The sequence below is a fragment of the Coregonus lavaretus genome, assembly GCF_964263955.1.
Source record: "Coregonus lavaretus genome assembly, chromosome: 9".
Classification (NCBI taxonomy): domain Eukaryota; kingdom Metazoa; phylum Chordata; class Actinopteri; order Salmoniformes; family Salmonidae; genus Coregonus; species Coregonus lavaretus.
The window spans coordinates 26,211,674-26,233,099 of record NC_139996.1 but is presented as its reverse complement, the minus strand read 5'-3'; the positions used below and the strand labels follow the sequence as shown (position 1 = coordinate 26,233,099).

Sequence of the window (21,426 nt, the reverse complement as noted above, 5' to 3'; positions counted from 1 at the left end):
CCTTTTGCAATTATGTTAGCACAGCTGAAAACTGTTGTGCTGATTAAAGAAGCAATAAAACTGGCCTTCTTGAGACTAGTTGAGTATCTGGAGCATCAGCAATTGTGGGTTCGATTACAGGATCAAAATGGCCAGAAACAAATAACTTTCTTCTGAAACTCGTCAGTCTATTCTTGTTCTGAGAAATGAAGGCTATTCCATGCGAGAAATTGCCAAGAAAATGAAGATCTCATACAACGCTGTGTACTACTCCCTTCACAGAACAGCGAAAACTGCCTCTAACCAGAATAGAAAGAGGAGTGGGAGGCCCCGGTGCACAACTGAGCAAGAGGACAAATACATTAGTGTCTAGTTTGAGAAACAGACGCCTCACAGGTCCTCAACTGGCAGCTTAATTAAATAGTACCCGCAAAACATTGGGCAGTGTCAGAGAAAAATTGCTTTTCTTTCGAAAACAAGGAAATTTCTAAGTGACCCCAAACTTTTGAACGGTAGTGTATGACAAGTGCGTATGTCTGTGTGTGCGTGGTAAAATATCCATAAGACAAAATTGGATATGCAGACATTTCTCTCTAAACATGGAATGTGAAAGTGAGTCTGTATACAGTATGTGTCTATTTAGCTCACAGTGACTAGTGAAAAACACATATGCAGAGAGATACTTTCAAACACGATTGAAACGGACAGTTTGCAAATGTCAAAGCTATTTGGGGCTTTGCCAGAAAGTAGAAAGGACATGTAACATGATGGTCAGAGAGAGAAGACCTGTCAACATCATGCATTCTGGAAGCACTCGCGAATGGATTCCATTTCAAACTGATTGATCAATATAGCGACGCTCAGGTGGTAACTAATATTGTACATTGTTAAACTAACAGCTACTGTTTTTAAAGGGGCACTCTGCAGTGCAAACAATAACAAAGGGGTATTCCCACCACAAATTTGGTAAACAGCTAAGGGATGGGGCTGGAGAAATGTAACCACCCTTAAATTCATAGACAGAGGTACAGATGCAAGGACTGACCATTCATGAGATTATAGTTTTAACCATGTTTCGAGGGTATACAGTGTTTGTTTACAATTACATTGTTTATAAACAATGGTGTAAAGAAATATTTTATTTGGGGTTCTGATAGGGTACTACAGTTGAACTAAACTCATGACGCATTCATAAGTTGTATTATTGGTGTATATACACTACCAGTCCAAAGTTTGGACACACCTACTCATTCAAGGGTTTTTCTTTATATATAATAATAGTGAAGACATCAAAACTATGAAATAATGTAGTAACGAAAAAAGTGTTACATTTTATATTTGAGTTTCTTCAAATAGCCACCCTTTGCCTTGATGACAGCTTTGCACCCTTGAATGACTAGGTGTGTCCAAACGTTTGACTGGTACTGTATATATTTTCCTTTTTTATGTTCCCCTAATGGATTCATCAGACCAGAGAATCTTGTTTCTCATGGTCTGAGAGTCTTTAGGTGCCTTTTGGCAAACTCCAGCGGCCTGTCGTGTGCCTTTTACTGAGGAGTGGCTTCCGTCTGGCCACTACCATAAAGGCCGGATTGGTGGAGTGCTGCAGAGATGGTTGTCCTTCTGGAAGGTTCTCCCATCTCCAAAGAGGAAATCTGGAGCTCAGTTTGACCAGGCGGCCAGCTCTAGGAAGAGTCTTGGGTGGTTCCAAACATCTTCCATTTAAGAATGATGGCAGCCACTGTGTTCTTGGGAACCTTCAATGCTGCATCAATGTTTTGGTACCATTTCCCAGATCTGTGCTTCGACACAATCCTGTCTCGGAGCTCTATGGACAATTCCTTCGACCTCATGGCTTGGTCTTTGCTCTGACATGCACTGTCAACTGTGGTACCTTATATAAAACAGGTGTGTGCCTTTCCAAATCATGTCCAATCAATTGGATTTACCACAGGTGGACTCCAATCAAGTTGTAGAAACAGCTCAAGGATGATCAATGGAAACAGGATGCACCTGAGCTCAATTTCAAGTCTCATAGCAAAGGGTCTGAATACTTATTTAAATAAGGTATCTGTTTTTTATATTAAATACATTTGCAAAAAAATCTAAAAACCTGTTTTCGCTTTGGCATTATGGGGTATTGTGTGTAGATTGATGAGGAAATAAATTATTTTAATCAATTTTAGAATAAGGCTGTACCGTAACAAAATGTGGAAAAAGTCAAGGGGTCTGAATACTTTCCGAAACACCATCCAGTTTTGATTTCTATTTGCCATACTTTTTAAAAACTGTGCTATGATGTTTGACAAAAGTTCTGAACCTTTGTATTCCCATAGTTTCTACAGATTGTACATAAAATAAAAATTTGTTGCTAAAAGTATTATATTATTGATCGATTGACTATGACTTTTCAAATCACCCAGCAGTGCCATTTGCAGAGTTAGCTCACTTCCTGAACCTGTGACCAAGAACAAGCTACATATGGACAGTACCAAAGCAAATTATCTGGTGATTCTGTCTTTTCACAGCAAAATCTGCAGCGCTGGGATGGTTGTATCCCCCATTTATATAACATTGTATTGTTTGCAAGAACTTTGTATAATAATCTGGCGTCGTTTTGTGCTTCAGCTCATAAACCATGTGCCATGGAATCGGTACATCGAAAATGTCTTCCCAACTGTTTTGCAATCTATATGACACAGGTGTCAATTTTTTGGTCCTTAAATGAAACTGCTATTCTTTTTTATTTATCACAACTTTCTGTAAGCATTTTCTTTAATGCAGGGCCGACAGACAAGTTCCATACTTTTTCCACCTTCCAATTGCCTCTTCCATTTTTGCGGTAATGTTGCAATTAGTTGGTTGTAATTTTGGGTAGAGCAGACATTTCCATAGATTTTTGTTAGCTGCATGTGTGACATAACTCCACCAGTTCTATTTATGATATCATTTACAAAGATCATACATTTCTTCAATTTTTCCTGGTGGATTAAACTGAAATTGCAAGCAATTTTATATGGCTTGTTTTAAGAATAGCAATATTTTTTAGATTATTTTACTTTCAAATAACCGAAAGTGAGAGGTTGTAATCTGAATAAAGGGACAAAGGCCATTCTTGAACAAGGGGTGAGACATTCTTACTAATCTACTAGAGAACCAGTTTGGATTTAAGTATAACCTTTGTATGACTGAAATCTTTAGTGAGAGGTCTATTGCTTTAATATTTAACAATTTCTGCCCTCCGAATTTATATTTATTTATATATATATATATATATATATATATATATATATATATAGGCTAGTTTAATTTTGTCTGGCTTGCCGTTCCAAATAATATTGAATATTTTTTGCTCATATATTTAAAAAACACGAGTCGCTAGGTGTAGGCAAGGCCATAAGGAAATAGGTAAACTGGGATATGACTAAAGAGTTAAATCAGAGTGATTTTTCCACAAATAGACAGGCATTTTCCTTTCCACTGTAGCAAGATCTTATCTATTTTTGCTAACTTTCTATTAAAATGTATTGTAGTGAGATCATTTCTTTCGGGATAGGAATACCGAATATGTCCACATCACCGTCAGACCATGTTATTGGTAAACTACACAGTAATGTCAAAGTTGTATTTTCTAGTGATCCAATACGTAATCCAGGCTCTGTCGCAGCCGGCCGTGACCGGGAGACTCATGGGCGGCGCACAATTGGCCCAGCGTCGTCCAGGGTAGGGGAGGGAATGGCCGGCAGGGATGTAGCTCAGTTGATAGAGCATGGCGTTTGCAACGCCAGGGTTGTGGGTTCGTTTCCCACCGGGGGACAGTATAAAAAAAAAAAAATATGTATTCACTAACTGTAAGTCGCTCTGGATAAGAGCGTCTGCTAAATGACGTAAATGTAATGTAAATGTAATATAGTACACTTAACAACATTTGGTTGTAATCCAGAGGTTAGAAAAAGTATCTACATCCTCTATGAGGCTGTGGAGGGATCCAGATTGTGGATTTAAAAGAAAACATGAATCATCAGCGTACCATGACACCTTTGTTTTTAAGCCCTGGAATTTTAGCCCCTTAATATTGTTGGATCTGATTTTAATAACTAACATTTCGATGGCCATAATAAATAGATATGCCGATAGTGGACAACCTTGTTTTACTCTGACAGTAGCCATTATTTAATATTTTACACCTTGGGTTACTATACATAACTTCAACCCATTGTATAATAGATTCTCCAAAATTGAAATATTCCAGGCATTTATATATAAATTCCAGTCGTACTTTATTAAAATACTTTTCAAAGTCAGCTATGAATACCAGTTATGAACGTGTGACTACGTAGCAGACAACAAAAGTTGCAATGTCTGGCTATTATAATATTTTCTCTTGGTTTTATTATTCTTGTGTGTGCGCGTACCGGCAGGTACTGTTCCAGGCGTCCCTCAGGGAAGATTCCATAGAGCCGTGGCCCCAGTGCTCTCTCCGCCAGGATGGCAAACATCACACTCTCCAGGACCAGAGAATCCACTCCCTGTTCTCTCACACACACACACACACACACACACACACACACACACACACACACACACACAGAAGAGATGAGTCAGAGACCATTTCATGGGCTGCTGATGAGGACTGATGATGTTCTGTTCAGGGACTGTGTAATATTGAGTACATAACATTCATCTGTTTGATGTTAGGTCTAGCCTATGCCATGTCTCTTTCTGTAATGAATCCTTTCCTATCGCATTTTTTTGTACATAAAGCAAATATGAGAAAAACAGACAATATCTATCCATCTGTCAGCTCTACATGACTGATCTCAACACAGGACTTCTCATCTTGTGTAGATCTACAATGTACATATTGTATGTGGAATGTGTTCATTCTTAGCTCATGTGACCACATGATTATGTGGTCCTCTGTAGCTCAGTTGGTGGAGCATGGCACTTGCAACACCAGGATAGTGGGTTCGATTCCCGGGATTACTCATATGTAAAATGTATGCACACATCATGACTAAGTTGCTTTGAATAAACGCAATGGCATTATTTTATTATAATACGATGTGCAAGTGACACGTCAACTTTATTTCTGTATTCCTTGTTTTGTAGGCTAAGAATGAGCCTCAAATTTGCATCATCAAAGTCATGAAAATGCGACCATTTAAGATACAGTGGGGAGAACAAGTATTTGATACACTGCCGATTTTGCAGGTTTTCCTACTTACAAAGCATGTAGAGGTCTGTAATTTTTATCATAGGTACACTTCAACTGTGAGAGACGGAATCTAAAACAAAAATCCAGAAAATCACATTGTATGATTTTTAAGTAATTAATTTGCATTTTATTGCATGACATAAGTATTTCAGAAAAGCAGAACTTAATATTTGGTACAGAAACCTTTGTTTGCAATTACAGAGATCATACGTTTCCTGTAGGTCTTGACCAGGTTTGCACACACTGCAGCAGGGATTTTGGCCCACTCCTCCATACAGACCTTCTCCAGATCATTCAGGTTTTGGGGCTGTCGCTGGGCAATACGGACTTTCAGCTCCCTCCAAAGATTTTCTATTGGGTTCAGGTCTGGAGACCGGCTAGGCCACTCCAGGACCTTGAGATGCTCCTTATGGAGCCACTCCTTAGTTGCCCTGGCTGTGTGTTTCGGGTCGTTGTCATGCTGGAAGACCCAGCCACGACCCATCTTCAATGCACTTACTGAGGGAAGGAGGTTGTTGGCCAAGATCTCGCGATACATGGCCCTATCCATCCTCCCCTCAATACGGTGCAGTCGTCCTGTCCCCTTTGCAGAAAAGCATCCCCAAAGAATTGTTTCCACCTCCATGCTTCACGGTTGGAATGGTGTTCTTGGGGTTGTACTCATCCTTCTTCTTCCTCCAAACACGGCGAGTGGAGTTTAGGCCAAAAAGCTCTATTTTTGTCTCATCAGACCACATGCCCTTCTCCCATTCCTCCTCTGGATCATCCAGATGGTCATTGGCAAACTTCAGACGGGCCTGGACATGCGCTGGCTTGAGCAGGGGGACCTTGCGTGCGCTGCAGGATTTTAATCCATGACGGCGTAGTGTGTTTCTAATGGTTTTCTTTGAGACTGTGGTCCCAGCTCTCTTCAGGTCATTGACCAGGTCCTGCCGTGTAGTTCTGGGCTGATCCCTCACCTTCCTCATGATCATTGATGCCCCACGAGGTGAGATCTTGCATGGAGTCCCAGACCGAGGGTGATTGACCGTCATCTTGAACTTCTTCCATTTTCTAATAATTGCGCCAACAGTTGTTGCCTTCTCACCAAGCTGCTTGCCTATTGTCCTGTAGCCCATCCCAGCCTTGTGCAGGTCTACAATTTTATCCCTGAAGTCCTTACACAGCTCTATGGTATTGGCCATTGTGGAGAGGTTGGAGTCTGTTTGATTGAGTGTGTGGACAGGTGTCTGTTATACAGGTAACGAGTTCAAACAGGTGCAGTTAATACAGGTAATGAGTGGAGAACAGGAGGGCTTCTTAAAGAAAAACTAACAGGTCTGTGAGAGCCGGAATTCTTACTGGTTGGTAGGTGATCAAATACTTATGTCATACAATAAAATGCAAATTAATTACTTAAAAATCATACAATGTGATTGAAGTGTACCTATGATAAAAATTACAGACCTCTACATGCTTTGTAAGTAGGAAAACCTGCAAAATCGGCAGTGTATCAAATATGACTGTAAGTCGCTTTGGATAAAAGCGTCTGCTAAATGGCATATTATTATTATTACTTGTTCTCCCCACTGTATATATTAAATTGTTTAAACGTGTTTTCAAGTGAATTAACTTAACATTTGCCATATTTGACGGCCAAGAAGTAGTACGAAGTCGAAAAGTTTAATCTGTTTCATTAGATCTACAGGCATGAACTACAAATCTTTTGACAGCTCGCCGGTCCACAATCAAACATTTTTTTAAAGTATTGGCTGCCAACGTTCTGTAAAAAAAAAACTGCGTATTCCAATATAAAACACAAATGGCCTGTAACGAATGGGTTCTTACCAAGTCCTGAGCAGGCACGCTCTGGCATGCTATCAAAGCAGCAGGAGATGTAGTCCAAATTAGACTTTTCTAACTTTCGGCAACTTGTCTTACTTAATGAGCGTCAAATATTTTGATAAAAGGCATCAGGTCTGGCTAAATCAATACATAAATAATAAGAATATAATTTTATACAGTGCCTTCGGAAAGTATTCAGACCCCTTGACGTTCATATTTTGTTACGTTACAGCCTTATTCAAAAATACAATTATTTTCCCCCTCATCAATCTACACACAATACCCCATAATGACAAAGCAAAAACAGGTTGACATTTTTGCAAATGTATTAAAAATAAAAAACAGAAATATTACATTTACATAAGTATTCAGACCCTTTACTCAGTACTTTGTTGAAGCACCTTTGGCAGCGATTACAGCATCAAAGTCTTCTTGGGTATGACGCTACATGCTTGGCACACCTGTATTTGGGGAGTTTCTCCCATTCTTCTCTGCAGATCCTCTCAAGCTCTGTCAGGTTGGATGCGGAGCGTTGCTGCAGAGCTATTTTCAGGTTTCTCCAGAGATGTTCGATCGGGTTCAAGTCCGGGCTCTGGTTGGGCCACTCAAGGCATTCAGAGACTTGATCCGAAGCCACTCCTGCGTTATCTTGGCTGTGCGCTTAGGATCGTTGTCCTGTTGGAAGGTGAACCTTTGCCCCAGACTGAGGTCCTGAGCGCTCTGGAGCAGGTTTTCATCAAGGATCTCTCTGTACTTTGCTCCGTTCATCTTTGCCTCGATCCTGACTAGTCTCCCAGTCCCTACAGCTGAAAAACATCCCCACAGCATGATGCTGCCACCACCATTCTTCACCGTAAGGATGGTGCCAGGTTTCCTTCCAGACGTGATGCTTGGCATTCAGGCCAAAGAGTTCAATCTTGGTTTCATCAGACCAGAGAATCTTGTTTCTCATGGTCTGAGTTTTTAGGTGCCCTTTGCTAAACGCCCAGCATGCGGTCATGTGCCTTTTACTGAGGAGTGGCTTCCGTCTGGTGACTCTACCATGAAGGCCTGATTGGTGGAGTGCTGCAGAGATGGTTGTCCTTCTGGAAGGTTCTCCCATCTCCAGAGAGGAACTCTAGAGCGCTGTCAGAGTGACCATCAGGTTCTTGGTCACCTCCCTGATCAGGGCCCTTCTCCCCCGATTGCTTAGTTTGGCCGGGCTACCAGCTCTAGGAAGAGTCTTGGTGGTTCCAAACTTCCACTTAAGAATGATGGATGCCACTTACGGACCTTCAATGCTGCAGGCATTTTTTGGTACCCTTCCCCTGATCTGTGCCTCGACACAATCCTGTCTCGGAGCTCTACAGACAATTCCTTCGACTTCATGGCTTGGTTTTTGCTCTGACATGCATGGTCAACTGTGGGACCTTATAGACAGTTGTGTGCCTTTCCAAATCATGTCCAATCAATTGAATTTACCACAGATGGACTCCAATCAAGTTGTAGAAACATCTCAAGGATGATCAATGGAAACAAGATGCACCTGAGCTCAATTTCGAGTCTCATAGCAAAGGGTCTGAATACTTATATAAATAAGGTATTTCTGTTTTAAATTTTTACTAAATGTCCTAACATTTCTAAAAAGCTTTGTCAATATGGGGTAGTGTGTAGATTGCTGAAGATTTTTTATTCATTTAATCCATTTTAGAATAAGGCTGTAACTTAACAAAATATGGAAAAAGTAAAGGGTTTGAATACTTTCAGAAGGCACTGTACTTTCACAAGGCAGTACTGTGAAAAAGTTTTTGCCCCCTTTCAAATTCTCTACTTTTGCATATTTTTGAAAGTGAACGTTATCAGCTCTTCAACCAAAACCTAATTTTAGATAAAGGGAACCTGAGTGAACAAATAAAACAACAATTACATACTTATTTCATAAAACAAAGTTATGCAACACCCAATGCCCCCGTGTGAAAAAGTAATTGCCCCCTTACACTTAATAACTGGTTGTGCCACCTTTAGCTGCAATGACTCCAACCAAATGCAAGAAAAGTTATACTTTTGACTCATTTGTCCATAGAACATTCTTCCAAGAGTCTTGATGATCATCCAGGTGCTTCTTGGCAAACTTCATTCAACCTTTTGGACGAGATAGGTCCCATTATGTGTGGCGAAAACCAAACACTGCATTCCACAGTAAGAACCTCTACCAATGGTCAAGCATGGTAGTTGTAGTGTGATGGTTTGGGGATGCTTTGTTGCCTCAGGACCTGGACGACCTGCCTTAATAGAAGGAACAATGAATTCTGCTCTGTATCAGAGAATTCTACATGAGAATGTCAGGCCATCCGTCTGTGAGCTGAAGCTGAAGCGCAGCTGGGTCATGCAGCAAGACAATGATCCAAAACACACAATCAAGTGGTTAAAAAGCAACACATTTTAAGTTTTGGAATGGCCTAGTCAAAGTCCAGACCTAATCCCAATTGAGAAATTGTGGCAGCACTTGAAACGATCAGCTCATGCTTGAAAATCTGCAAATGTCACTGAGTTAAAGCAGTTCTGCACGCAGGAGTGGGCCAAAATTCCTCCACAGCGATGTGAGACTGATCAACAACTACAGGAAGCATTTGGTTGCAGTCATTGCAGCTAGATAAAGGTGGCACAACCAGTAATGCGTGTAAGGGGGCAATTACTTTATCACACAGGGGAATTGGGTGTTGCATAACTTTGTAAATTAAATAAAATAAGTATATATTTGTATTTTATTTAAAACTCAGGTCCCCTTGATCTAATATTAGGTTTTGGTTGAAGATATGATAACATTCAGTATCAAAAATATGCAAAAATCTGAAAAGGGGCAAATACAGGTAGTGTATATACATTGCCGTGAAAAATTAAAAAGTTTGGACACACCTACTCATTCAAGGGTTTTTCTTTATTTTTACATTGTAGAATAATAGTGAAGACATCAAAACTATGAAATAACACATATGGAATCATGTAGTAACCAAAGAAGTGTTAAACAAATCAAAATATATTTTATATTTGATATTCTTCAAATAGTCACCCTTTGCCTTGATGACAGCTTTGCACACTCTTAGCATTCTTTCAACCAGCTTCATGAGGTAATCACCTCATAACCGGTGCCCCCGCACACCGACTCTGTACCGGTACCCCCTGTATATAGCCTCCCTACTGTTATTTTATTTTACTGCTGCTCTTTAATTATTTATAATTTTTTTATGTGTTTTCTTCTTTTCTTATAAACTGCATTGTTGGTTAAGGGCTTGTAAGTAAGCATTTAACTGTAAGGTCTACCCCTGTTGTATTTGGTGCATGTGGTAAATAACATTTGATTTGATTTTAATGCATTTCAATTAACAGGTATGCCTTCTTAAAAGTTAATTTGTGGAATTTCTTTCCTTCTTAATGCGTTTGAGCCAATCAGTTGTGTTGTGACAAGGTAGGGAGGGGGGGGGTATACAGAAGATAGCCCTATTTGGTAAAAGACTAAGTCCATATTATGGCAAGAACAGCTCAAATAAGCAAAGAGAAATGACAGTCCATCATTACTTTAAGACATGAAGGTCAGTCAATACGGAACATTTTAAGAACTTTGAAAGTTTCTTCAAGTGCAGTCGCAAAAACCATCAAGCTCTATGATAAAACTGGCTCTCATGAGGACCGCCACAGGAATGGAAAACCCAGAGTTACCTCTGTTGCAGAGGATAAGTTCATTAGAGTTACAGAGTTACCAGCCTCAGAAATTGCAGCCCAAATAAATGCTTCACAGAGCTCAAGTCACAGACATCTCAACAGCAACTGTTTAGAGGGGACTGTGTGAATCAGGCCATGGTCGAATTGCTGCAAAGAAACCACTACTAAAGGACACCAATAAGAAGAAGAGACCTGCTTGGGCCAAGAAACATGAGCAATGGACATTAAACCGGTGGAAATGTGTCCTTTGGTCTGGAGTCAAAATGTGAGATTTTTGGTTCCAAACGCTGTGTCTTTGTGAGACGCGGTGTTGGTGAACGGATGATCTACGTATGTGTAGTTCCCACAGTAAAGCATGTAGGAGGTGGTGCTATGGTGTGGGGGTGCTTTGCTGGTGACACTGTCTTTGATTTAATTAAAATTCAAGGCACACTTAACTAGCATGGCTACCACAGCATTCTGCAGTGATACGCAATCCCATCTGGTTTGGGCTTAGTGGGACTATAATTTGTTTTTCAACAGGACAATGACCCAACACACCTCCAGGCTGTGTAAGTGCTATTTTACCAAGAAAGAGAGTGATGGAGTGCTGCATCAGATGACCTGGCCTCCACAATCCCCCAATCTTAACTCAATTAAGATAGTTTGGGATGAGTCGGACCGCAGAGTGAAGGAAAAGCAGCCAACAAGTGCTCAGCTTATGTGGGAACTCCTTCAAGACTGTTGGAAAAGCATTCCAGGTGAAGCTGGTTGAGAGAATGCCAAGAGTGTGCAAAGCTGTCAAAGCAAAGGGTGGCTATTTGAAGAATCTCAAATATAAAATATATTTTGATTTGTTTAACAGTTTTTTGGTTACTACATGATTCCATATGTGTTATTTCATAGTTTTGATGTCTTCACTATTATTCTACAATGTAGAAAATAGTAAAAATAAAGTGTCCAAACTTTTGACTGGTACTGTATCTTAAATGACCACGTTTTCATGAATTTGATTATATAATCTTGAAGCACATTCAAAAGAGCCGGGACATGACCCCAGAAGTATGACGTCACTTGCACATCGTCTATTCTTCGTCTAAATATTCTAGGGCTGGGAATTGCCAGGGACCTCACGATATTATCACGATTCTTAGGTGTCGATACAATATGTATTGCGATTCTATACATATCACGATTCTATATGTATTGCGATTCGATACTGTGATTTTATTGCGATTCGATGTTCCAATACAGTGAGCTCCAAAAGTATTGGGACAGTGACACTTTTTGTTTTGGCTCTGTAAGTGCAGACTGTCAGCTTTGATTCAAGGGTATTTCCATCCATATCGGGTGAATCATTTAGAAATTGCAGCACTTTCTGTACATAGTCCCCCCATTTTAGGGGACCAAAAGTATTCGCACAAATTCACTTATATGTGTATTAAAGTAGTACAAAGTTACAGTGGGGAAAAAAAGTATTTAGTCAGCCACCAATTGTGCAAGTTCTCCCACTTAAAAAGATGAGAGAGGCCTGTAATTTTCATCATAGGTACACGTCAACTATGACAGACAAAATTAGAAAAAAAATCCAGAAAATCACATTGTAGGATTTTTTATGAATTTATTTGCAAATTATGGTGGAAAATAAGTATTTGGTCAATAACAAAAGTTTCTCAATACTTTGTTATATACCCTTTGTTGGCAATGACACAGGTCAAACGTTTTCTGTAAGTCTTCACAAGGTTTTCACACACTGTTGCTGGTATTTTGGCCCATTCCTCCATGCAGATCTCCTCTAGAGCAGTGATGTTTTGGGGCTGTCGCTGGGCAACACAGACTTTCAACTCCCTCCAAAGATTTTCTATGGGGTTGAGATCTGGAGACTGGCTAGGCCACTCCAGGACCTTGAAATGCTTCTTACGAAGCCAATCCTTCGTTGCCCGGGCGGTGTGTTTGGGATCATTGTCATGCTGAAAGACCCAGCCACGTTTCATCTTCAATGCCCTTGCTGATGGAAGGAGGTTTTCACTCAAAATCTCACGATACATGGCCCCATTCATTCTTTCCTTTACACGGATCAGTCGTCCTGGTCCCTTTGCAGAAAAACAGCCCCAAAGCATGATGTTTCCACCCCCATGCTTCACAGTAGGTATGGTGTTCTTTGGATGCAACTCAGCATTCTTTGTCCTCCAAACACGACGAGATGAGTTTTTACCAAAAAGTTCTATTTTGGTTTCATCTGACCATTACACATTCTCCCAATCCTCTTCTGGATCATCCAAATGCACTCTAGCAAACTTCAGACGGGCCTGGACATGTACTGGCTTAAGCAGGGGGACACGTCTGGCACTGCAGGACTTGAGTCCCTGGCGGCGTAGTGTGTTACTGATGGTAGGCTTTGTTACTTTGGTCCCAGCTCTCTGCAGGTCATTCACTAGGTCCCCCGTGTGGTTCTGGGATTTTTGCTCACCGTTCTTGTGATCATTTTGACCCCACGGGGTGAGATCTTGCGTGGAGCCCCAGATCGAGGGAGATTATCAGTGGTCTTGTATGTCTTCCATTTCCTAATAATTGCTCCCACAGTTGATTTCTTCAAACCAAGCTGCTTACCTATTGCAGATTCAGTCTTCCCAGCCTGGTGCAGGTCTACAATTTTGTTTCTGGTGTCCTTTGACAGCTCTTTGGTCTTGGCCATAGTCGAGTTTGGAGTGTGACTGTTTGAGGTTGTGGACAGGTGTCTTTTATACTGATAACAAGTTCAAACAGGTGCCATTAATACAGCTAACGAGTGGAGGACAGAGGAGCCTCTTAAAGAAGAAGTTACAGGTCTGTGAGAGCCAGAAATCTTGCTTGTTTGTAGGTGACCAAATACTTATTTTCCACCATAATTTGCAAATAAATTCATAAAAAATCCTACAATGTGATTTTCTGGAAAAAATTCTCAATTTGTCTGTCATAGTTGACGTGTACCTATGATGAAAATTACAGGCCTCTCTCATCTTTTTAAGTGGGAGAACTTGCACAATTGGTGGCTGACTAAATACTTTTTTTCCCCACTGTAAGTATTTGGTCCCATAGTCATAGCACACAATGACTACATCAAGCTTGTGACGCTACAAATTTGTTGGGTTTGCTGTTTGTTTTGGTTTCAGATTATTTTGTGCCCAATAGAAATTAATGGTAAATAATGTAGTGTCATTTTGGAGTCATTTTTATTGTAATTAAGAATTGATCATGAATAATGATGAGTGGTAAAGTTAGACGCACAAATATAATATTCCCAGGACATGCTAACCGCTCACCATGACAATAACAGGGGAGGTAAGTATTTTTTGGGGGGGTATGATATTTATGCCTCTAACGTTCTCATTCATCATTACTCACGATTAATTCAGGATTAGCCGTAATCATGGTAGCATCCAAACTAATTTAGAAACGTATTCTATTCTTATTTACCTACTACCATACCCTGTTCAAAGGCACTTAAATATTTTGTCTTGCCCATTCATCCTCTGAATGGCAGACATACACAATCTGTCTCAAGGCTTAAAGATCCTTCTTTAACCCGTCTCCTCCCCTTCATTTACACTGATTGAAGTGGATTTAACAGGAGACATCAATAAGGGATCATAGCTTTCACATGTTCAGTCTATGTCGTGAAAGCGCAGGTGTCCCTAATGTTTTGTACACTCAGTGTATGTATGCATGTATAACAAAAATATAAACGCAACATGTAAATAGTTGGTCCCATGTTTCATGAGCTGAAAAAATGCTTATTTCTCTTAAATTTTGTGCACAAATTTATTTACATCCGTGTTAGTGAGCATTTCTCAATTGCCAACACAATTCATCCACCTGACAGGTGTGGCATATTAAGAGGCTGATTAAACAACATGATCATTACACAGGTACACCTTGTGCTGGGGACAATAAAAGGCCCCTCTAAAATGTGCAGTTTTGTCACACAACACAATGCCACAGATGTCTCAAGTTTTAAGGGAGCATGCAATTGGCATTCTGACTGCAGGAATGTGCACCAGAGCTGTTGCCAGAGAATTTAATGTTCATTTCTCTACCATAAGCCGCCTCCAAAGCAGTTTTATAGAATTTTGCAGTAAGTCCAACCGACCTCACAACCGCAGACCACGTGTATGGCGTCATGTGGGCGCACTGTTTGTGTTATGAACAGAGTGCCCCATGGCAGTTGGGCTATGGTATGGGCAGGCATATGCTGCACAGAGATACCGTGACAATATCCTGAGGGCCATTGTCATGCCATTCATCCGCGAGTTGGGTACTACCAACACATGTCTAGAGTGCATAAGAGGAGATACCATGACTCAACAGTCAAGTGGAATTTTACTGTGGTCATGACTCATGACTGCTGGTGTGGCAGTAATACAGTCACTGCAGCAGCCCTAGTAACAACATGAATTGGTTCATGAGTCAGAATTATTACATGAAGTGCGACTCGAGTTCACGCCATCAGCTGGAAGACAGTGTCCCCTTTTTGGAGAGGCAGCCTCTCCGCTGCTCCCTCTCCCCCCTCAGGAAAGAAAAGTTTGCTCCTCTCGAAAGTGGAACAATATATGGGGCAAGCGAATTACTTAAATCTGTCTGGAATAAATGCAGGCAGCAGCAGCCAGCCATTTATTAGCCTATTTCGTTGATAATTGAATATGACTAAGGAAGTAAATCATGTGCATTTTCAGCTGTCAGTATCATTTCTTAGCTTTTAACAATGTGCTTTGAGATGCGCTCTGAGTGATAGCGCAGTAATGTGCCCTTGAAGTATAGGCTTTACCGGCATTTAAAGCGCACTTCCGGGTTTTCCGATTAAGAGTCAATCCAATTACGAATATCAAGTGTGATAAAACAGAACAGATATGATTACGAATATGATGAGATCGGCACACCCCTAGCAATCACAATTTGTTTGCTCATCACCTAAGGCACAGTGAGATGGAAGTAGATGCACGCGATGCATGCATACTAACCAAGTTTTGCAGGTGTTTACATGGTTTTGCGCATGTGCCAGGTGATAGAAATCTTGACGGCAGTACCAGCGTTTTGAAAAGTCGGTTTAATAATACTTTCCGGTGGATATTTTTTTCTCAAACGTCAACCCAAACAACGACCAAACGCACAGACAACTGGTAGATTAAGTTCAACTGTAATTGTATTCAACATTCTGGCTTGTAAGGAAACTAGGCAAGTTTTTGCAATGCTTTAATTCAGACTGTGTTCCAGAAAGCTAGTATCAGTCTGATTTATTTATGTGATTATAAGTTCCCAGTCATTTCAATGTGAACAGGCACAGGCAAACGAAATCTAGGCTATAGCTTGACAAACTACATTAGCCATCTGGAACAATTATCGACTTAAGGTGGCTGACCTGTAGGATGGCCCCATACACTCGCAACAGGACCCTGCGAGGTTCATCTCCAATAGTGTGGGCATGGTCTGGCAGACTGCACATGAACAGCAGGTTGCTGAGTCCACCACTGCAGACAAACAGAGAGAGCGAGAGAGAGAAGTTGGACATTGGACTGTCACTTTCATATGTGCTAACGTGGACAGAGTGGAGCATAGTACAATATCATACAGGATATTCATAAAGTTATGTCAGAGAGTGTGGCGTTATTTTTAGTGTGTGTTTCAGAGAGAGACAGACAGAAAGGGAGAGATTATTATTTGCCTGTGTGAGAAAAAGACCCTGATCTTTCAGTCCGCATCACAGATTACCTGACAATGCTGATCTGAAAATCTGCCTCGGGAATGGTTTTCCATGACCCGGAGAGGAAGTCTCGGCACCAGGCGAACGCTCTGCCTTTCGTATCCCTGTCCACCTCCTCTGTCCGCCCATCCCGGTACGACTCCGCTTCTGAGTCGTCATCACCATTTGCTCCACGGGGACTCGGCGCCGCGAGGTTGCTCTCATTGATGACCACGGTGTCCCCAACCTTTTTATTATCCACGGTTGGACCAGTGTCCTCCGTCTTCAGAGTGGGAATGTATCTCAAAGTCGCCGTCTTGTCAGATTTGCCAAGCGCCCCTTCGCTGTGACACTCCATCACATTTTGGCCCGACTGCATCGCAGTTTAACTTGTCTGGTTGTAGTTCAGAATAAATTCAGTCCCAACTCGCTGTCAGATTCAGTTAGCTAGCTAAATTAACTTCAATGATCAGACATAGCTAGCTAGTTAGTAAAAACTGATAGTGTGTAAATTATGCAGTAACAGTTAGCTATCGTTAGTTAGTTTTCAAACTTCAACCAAAACGAACTAACGTACGTTACAGTAGCTAGCTAGCCAGCTATCTAACATAAATAAAACGGGGATGAAAGGGTACTGTACCACTGGTGAGACGTCCACCTTGAAGGCTGGAGAGTAATGGCAAAGATATTTATAACTAACCGTGTTAGTAGCTAGCTCCTTCTTCTATCTGTGGTAATTTCGCCTCGGTAGATTAATTCATGCACCCGTCAAATACTTCCTCCAGAGATACAGTACTTTATATCTCTGCTTCCTCGTTCTCTGCTGGATTTGACCAGCGTCAGCGTCTCATCAGCAACACTAAAGCAGTACTTCCGGGTCACGGAATTTCGGAAACGTTCACAATAAAAGTCCCCCACGTAATAGTAGGAGTGTCATTATTAACCTGTATTTATTAATGATAAATGAAAATAAATCTAAATATTATCAATAATTAATATTTGTTAATATTTAAGTGATATTTCCATTACATTTGGGGTTTAAAACATGTTCCAAGGGAAAATAAATGCCCCCAATGCAATACACTGTATATACAATTATATATACACTGCTCAAAAAAATTAAGGGAACACTAAAATAACACATCCTAGATCTGAATGAATGAAATAATCTTATTAAATACTTTTTTCTTTACATAGTTGAATGTGCTGACAACAAAATCACACAAAAATGATCAATGGAAATCAAATTTATCAACCCATGGAGGTCTGGATTTGGAGTCACCCTCAAAATTAAAGTGGAAAACCACACTACAGGCTGATCCAACTTTGATGTAATGTCCTTAAAACAAGTCAAAATGAGGCTCAGTAGTGTGTGTGGCCTCCACATGCCTGTATGACCTCCCTACAACGCCTGGGCATGCTCCTGATGAGGTGGCGGATGGTCTCCTGAGGGATCTCTTCCCAGACCTGGACTAAAGCATCCACCAACTCCTGGACAGTCTGTGGTGCAACGTGGCGTTGGTGCATGGAGCGAGACATGATGTCCCAGATGTTCTCAATTGGATTCAGGTCTGGGGAACGGGCGGGCCAGTCCATAGCATCAATGCCTTCCTCTTGCAGGAACTGCTGACACACTCCAGCCACATGAGGTCTAGCATTGTCTTGCATTAGGAGGAACCCAGGGCCAACCGCACCAGCATATGGTCTCACAAGGGGTCTGAGGATCTCATCTCGGTACCTAATGGCAGTCAGGCTACCTCTGGCGAGCACATGGAGGGCTGTGCGGCCCCCCAAAGAAATGCCACCCCACACCATGACTGACCTACCGCCAAACCGGTCATGCTGGAGGATGTTGCAGGCAGCAGAATGTTCTCCACGGCGTCTCCAGACTCTGTCACGTCTGTCACGTGCTCAGTGTGAACCTGCTTTCATCTGTGAAGAGCACAGGGCGCCAGTGGCGAATTTGCCAATCTTGGTGTTCTCTGGCAAATGCCAAACGTCCTGCACGGTGTTGGGCTGTAAGCACAACCCCCACCTGTGGACGTCGGGCCCTCATACCACCCTCATGGAGTCTGTTTCTGACCATTTGAGCAGACACATGCACATTCGTGGCCTGCTGGTGGTCATTTTGCAGGGCTCTGGCAGTGCTCCTCCTGCTCCTCCTTGCACAAAGGCGGAGGTAGCAGTCCTGCTGCTGGGTTGTTGCCCTCCTACGGCCTCCTCCACGTCTCCTGATGTACTGGCCTGTCTCCTGGTAGCGCCTCCATGCTCTGGACACTACGCTGACAAACACAGCAAACCTTCTTGCCACAGCTCGCATTGATGTGCCATCATGGATGTGCTACACTACCTGAGCCACTTGTGTGGGTTGTAGACTCCGTCTCATGCTACCACTAGAGTGAAAGCACCGCCAGCATTCAAAAGTGACCAAAACATCAGCCAGGAAGCATAGGAACTGAGAAGTGGTCTGTGGTCACCAGCTGCAAAACCAGTCCTTTATTGGGGGTGTCTTGCTAATTGCCTATAATTTCCACCTGTTGTCTATTCCATTTGCACAACAGCATGTGAAATTTATTGTCAATCAGTGTTGCTTCCTAAGTGGACAGTTTGATTTCACAGAAGTGTGATTGACTTGGAGTTACATTGTGTTGTTTAAGTGTTCCCTTTATTTTTTTGCCTTATAGAGAGAAAATTATTCTAGATGCCGAAGTAAAAGTGGGGTTGGGAGTATTCACTAGGGTCTGTAGAATCTATATATGGTGTTATTTCATGGGGGACTGAGGTTTATATGCCCAGCAACACTTTCTACTTCACCAACTCCATGGCCCCCAATGCAATACACTATAGGCCTATAAATTACATATTGGCTTAGAGAGAAAACTTTTTTAGGTGCCGAAGTAAAAATGGAGTTGGGATTATTCACTAGGGTCTGTAGAATCTATATATGGTGTTATTTCATGGGGCACTTTCTACCCCTCTTTCTGCTCTTTCCTTGACATACGTAGACTGACCAGGTGAATCCAGGTGAAAGCTATGATCCCTTATTGATGTCACCTTCAAACTGTTTAGATGAAGGGGAGAAGACAGGTTAAAGAAGGATTACTAAACCTTGAGACAATTGAGACATGGATTGTTTATGTGTGCCATTCAGAGTGTGAATGGGCAAGACAAAATATTTAAGTGCCTTTGAACGGGGTATTGTAGTAGCTGCCAGGCGCACTAGATTGAGTGTGTCAAGAATTGCAACGCTGATGGGTTTTTCATGCTCAACAGTTTCCGTGTGTATCAAAAATGGTCCACCACCCAAAAGACATCCAGCCAACGGAAGGCCAGTGGTTGAAAATGGGTAATTGATGAAAGAGGACAGAGGAGGCTGACACGAATTGTGCAGAGCAACAGAGGGCTACAATTAGTCAACTGACAGTCCAGTACAACATTTGTCCCCTTAAAAGAATGCACAACTTGTGTAGCTCAGTTGGTAGAGAATGGCATTTGCAATGCCAGGGTTGTGGGTTCGATTCCCACGGGGGGCCAGTATGAAAAAAAAAGATGTATGCACTCACTGACTGTAAGTCGCTCTGGATAAGAGTGTCTGCTAAATGACTAAAATGTCGTACCTTGACACGAGTATGGTTTGGCAGCTGACGACCTTACAGAGTTCCACTTCATTCAGCAAGAAACTGTGGTTGCAGTGGACTAAGGAATGAAAACACTGGACAATTGGAAAAACATTGCCTGGTCTAATGAATCCCGGTTCCTGCTGTTTCACTCTGATGGGAGGACTAGGGTATCCATCATGCCACATGTTAACATTGCAGGCTGGTGGTGGGATGGTGTGTTTTCATGGCACACATTGGGCCACTTGATAAAAGTGGAGCAACGTTTGAATGCCTCAGCATATCTGACATCATTGCCAATCAGGTGCATCCCTTCATGGCAGTGGTGTATCCATCTGCGAATAGATTTTTTTCAGCAGGATAATGACCCACGCCACAAGGCTATGATTGTCCAGGAATGATTCCACGAACATGACAGTGCATTCAGCTTACTGCAGTGGCCTGCCCAGTCACCAGATCTCAATCCAATTGAGCGTCTGTGGGATGAAATTGAACGATCTATTCGGAGTAGAGATCCACTATCAGCCAACTTAAAACAACCATGGGAAGCATTGGAGTCAACATGGGCCAGCATCCATTTAGAATGCTTTTGACACCTTGTAGAGTCCATGCCCCCGACGAATTGAAGCTGTTCTGAGGGCAAAGGGGGGTGCAACTCAGTATTAGGAAGGTGTTCCTTATGTTTTATGCACTCAGAGTAAATTAAATATTGGCTTATAGGGAGAAAACGATTCTAGATGCCGGAGTAAAAGTGGGGTTGGGAGTACTCACTGGGGTCCGTAGAATATACATCTGGTGGGGTTCTACTAAGCTATATGGAATTGTTTTAAGAAAGTCATACCAAGGATCATTTTTCTATTACATTTTTTATTTGAAGACTGCTTGAATAAAAATGTATTTGGACATACTGCTATTAGCCCATACAATCGCATTGAATAACATATTCACTACCTGGAACAACAGATAGTCCCACCCACAAAATCAAAATAAAGTTTGTTCTGAAGTGTCTGTCCTATATCCGAGAGATATACGAAAGATCAGGAAACATTTGTTGTTGTTTTTTACATGTATTTAACCCCTTATTTTTGGCACTATAAATAATTGGTATACACATTACATTGAAATATAATCAAAGCCTACTGGATGACAACTTGTTTTTAACCAAGACAGAAGAATTTATAACTGACTTTTTCCTACATAACATAGGAACAGCAGATCACCTTATTGTATGGGACAATTTTAAATGTGCCTTTAGAGCACATGGAAATCAATACTCATCTTTTAAACAAAAACAATGTACTCAAAATAATACATATTAACAAAGGAAATAGAGGAACTAACAGCACAGATAGGTAGCAATAAAAAACTAACATAGAGGCACAGAATAAGTTAGA

The 21,426-nt window shown here is 41.4% G+C and overlaps 1 protein-coding gene across 1 annotated transcript in view; it reads right to left on the bottom strand.

The window, feature by feature from the left end:
- LOC311134482 (choline/ethanolamine kinase-like) overlaps positions 1-17,267 on the bottom strand; it is a 28,080-nt gene extending 10,813 nt beyond the window's left edge. Inside the window, exons 1-3 of the mRNA XM_084168169.1 lie at positions 16,445-17,267; positions 16,095-16,203; positions 4,395-4,508 (exon numbers count right to left, since the gene is read on the bottom strand). Of these exons, the coding sequence (XP_084024295.1) occupies positions 4,395-4,508; positions 16,095-16,203; positions 16,445-16,794 (573 nt within the window). The 5' untranslated portion in view covers positions 16,795-17,267. The remainder of the gene's footprint in view (positions 1-4,394; positions 4,509-16,094; positions 16,204-16,444) is intronic.
- Between the last annotated feature and the right edge of the window lie 4,159 nt (positions 17,268-21,426).